The sequence below is a fragment of the Perognathus longimembris genome, chromosome 7 (assembly GCF_023159225.1).
Source record: "Perognathus longimembris pacificus isolate PPM17 chromosome 7, ASM2315922v1, whole genome shotgun sequence".
NCBI lineage: Eukaryota > Metazoa > Chordata > Mammalia > Rodentia > Heteromyidae > Perognathus > Perognathus longimembris.
In genome coordinates, this window is record NC_063167.1 from 28,231,848 (window position 1) to 28,235,132 (window position 3,285).

A 3,285-nucleotide genomic window follows, 5' to 3' on the forward strand; every position below is an offset into this window, starting at 1 on the left:
GTGGCGCTGTGGCTCAAGTGGCAGAGTGTTAAGTGCCTTGAGCAAAAAGAAGCCAGGGACAGTGCTCAGGCCCTGAGTCCAAGCCCCAGGACTGGCCAAAAAAAAAAAAAAAAAAAAAAAAAAAACCAGATTAAGCCCTAACTCCTTTTTGTCAAAAAGTAGATGATAGCTATAGGTTTGTTTTTTAAATAAAGCAACACCACCATTTGTTTTCACTTTTCCCAACTCCTTCACAAAATGGGAAAGCAATCACTTTACAAACTCAATTCATTCTTTTTTTTTTGTCCAGAAAAATTTAACAGGTTTATTTATAATTGTTATAAAGTTGAACTGCTGAAACTTGTTCACTGAAACTTTTTGACTTGCATTAATGCTTTATATCCCCGCAATTATATTAAAAATTCACACACAAATGAAAATGGAAAAAACTGCCAATAACCTGATTTCTGTCCCCTATTTTTCCACTGGCAATCATATACTTAGGTACCTTTTGACCCCATGGGGAAAAAAAAAAAAAGCTAACATTCAGAACTACTGATAACAAGAAAAGGGGGAGGGGGGAAAACTTTGAGAATGAAATGCTTCCCATCTTAAATGGATTCTTAAGCACGTTCTCCACGTATGCGGCGTGCTAGTTGGATATCTTTTGGCATAATTGTTACACGTTTGGCATGGATAGCACACAGATTGGTATCTTCAAAAAGGCCAACCAGATAGGCCTCACTTGCCTCCTGCAAAGCACCAATAGCTGCGCTGTGGAAGCGCAGATCTGTTTTGAAGTCCTGAGCAATTTCTCGCACCAGACGCTGGAAAGGGAGCTTGCGAATCAGAAGTTCAGTGGACTTCTGGTAGCGTCTAATTTCACGAAGCGCCACAGTACCAGGCCTGTAACGATGGGGTTTCTTCACCCCTCCAGTGGAGGGCGCACTCTTGCGAGCGGCTTTTGTTGCCAGTTGTTTCCTGGGTGCTTTACCACCGGTGGACTTGCGGGCAGTCTGCTTGGTACGAGCCATGGAGAGGCCTTACTCACCCCCCTTCTCCTTCGGCTGGAGCTCGGCGAACGAGAGGCCGCGCTGGCGTCAGAGAGCGGCGATGGCACGGCGGCTGCGAACACAATTCTCAATTCATTCTTTATATTAAAAAATAAAAAAAGGCTCATTTGCTGAAACCATGTAAAATGAGCTCACTAATCACTGGGAGGGAAAATCAGTTACTCTGAAGCCTAAAAGTCTGCCAAGTTAAGAGCAATGGCTCAAGCTTGTAATTCTACTTGGGAGGGAGAAACTGGGGGACAATTTCAACTCAAGGCCTAGGCAGAATTAGACCCATCTGAACAAATATTAAACAAAATTACAAATGATGATACGCATCTATAATCCCAGCTATGTAAGGAATCAAGAGGACCATAAGTACTGGGGCATAAAACAAACATGTTCCTAACCATAACACAGCTTTAAAAAAGTCAAGACATTAAAAACTGTCAAATGTGTAAGAAATAAAAACAAAACAAATGCCTCAGAGGCAATTTGTTTTGCTTTTTGCCAGTCCTGGGGCTTGAACTCAGGGCCTTAGCACTCTCCCTGGTTTCTTTTTGCTCAAGGCTAGCACTCTACCACTTGAGCCACAGCGCCACTTCTGGCCGTTTCCTATATATGTGGTGCTGAGGAATCGAACCCAGGGCTTCATGCATACAAGAAGTCTTGATTCACTTCCAATGTTTTATCACTTGGTGCTGCAAATGTTATGAAACACCTACAAAAATCCCTTTAATATTACTTTTAGTAGTGTCACTGCATTGGGGACATTTTCACCTCTTGCACCTCTCCCTACTAATGTTACTAAGTTGGCCTTCACTAACCATGTCTAGCTTCTACAATGGTAGCAATAATAGCACTCTCACATCAGCTATTTCTTCTATAGCTCCGGCTACTTTGCAGTTCATCCATATGTCCAACCTTATCATTTTCATTTTTGTGCTGCACATTTATTTCTGCTGGTCAGTTCCTTCGAGTATCTGCTTATTTAAAATGTGTGTGGGTTTATCACTAGAAACAGGAGGCAATGTAACTATACACTGCTGTCCATGAATCTGTTGCTGAAAGGCCAGACTTTGGAAGAAGTGATGCTTGACACATCATTGTGCATCTGCTATTTACATAGTGATTAGTTCTACTTGGCAACTGAAAGTGCTACTTAACTCTTTTTGTTGTTGTATTTTAAGAGAGTCTCAGGCCCAGGCTGGCCTGGGCCTTCGGAGTTTGTCCCCTGGAAGTTCATGTGCTGCAGGCTTAAAGCCCCATGTGATAGTATTGAGGTGGTGAAATTTAAAAAAAAGTCATCAAGAACTTTAAGAGGTAGGACCTAGTGCCAGGTAATTAGGTCCCACAGAGTTCAGAGTCCTCACCTAACGTGACTGACTCCTGAATCTGTCTGGCTTCCTCTCTAGTCATGATGCTCTTATTAGAGGTTGAATGAAAATGTTGTCACCTAACCCTGGACTATCAGCTTCCAAACCATGAGTTAAATAATACCTCTTTTCCTTCTAAAGTACCCAGATTTGGATATTTTGCCATTGCAAATTTTAAAACAACAAAAATATACTACTGGTGGATTTGGGCTGTGTGGTGTGTGGCAGAATGTTAATCCCTACCTACCTATAAGTCATTTTATGTTTTCTGGCACAATGGGTAATTCTCATCTTTTTATCACGTTTCTTCTCATTTGCTCAAATACTTCCTAAGCTCCCCTACGAACAGTGTGACAAGTTGGGGTAGTAATAAAATAATTGACAACTGTGTGAGTTATGGGAACATGCTGCACCCTTTTCAATAGTAGAGGCCTAACTGTAACCAAAGAAATTTAATTTCTTCTCTAACAAACATTGACATTTCTGTTTAAGAACCAATGCTACAGAAAAAGAAAATATGAAAATGATCATGTATCCAAATACATTAAGAATTCTCTGTAATAGTTCAGATCTAGTCTGTGGCCAAAATTAAAACTTTATAAATGGATCATAAGTTTCAACTAGTACTGTGCTTGCTTCTAATTCTGTTTGGAATTAAGGCTTCAGATGCTTTTCAGAATGATGTGAGTTACAAATAAATAGAAAAAGTAAAAAAATATATATATATATGTATATATGTTACTCTCCAGCAAAGTAAACCTAAACAAGGGACTATGAAAGGATTACTGAGTATAGAACGATTGGATTACATTAGGATTAATTCTGTGGCAGGCAATGTTTTTCATATATTAATTAACTCAATGCAAATAGAAAAAAAG

The 3,285-nt window shown here is 39.9% G+C and overlaps 1 protein-coding gene across 1 annotated transcript; it reads right to left on the reverse strand.

The window, feature by feature from the left end:
- Nucleotides 1-286: 286 nt before the first annotated feature.
- On the reverse strand, nucleotides 287-1,113 carry LOC125355037 (histone H3.3A-like). Its single transcript, XM_048351104.1, has one exon. It carries the CDS (start codon nucleotides 1,011-1,013, stop codon nucleotides 603-605), a length of 411 nt encoding a protein of 136 aa, XP_048207061.1. The 5' UTR covers nucleotides 1,014-1,113; the 3' UTR covers nucleotides 287-602.
- Nucleotides 1,114-3,285: the final 2,172 nt, after the last annotated feature.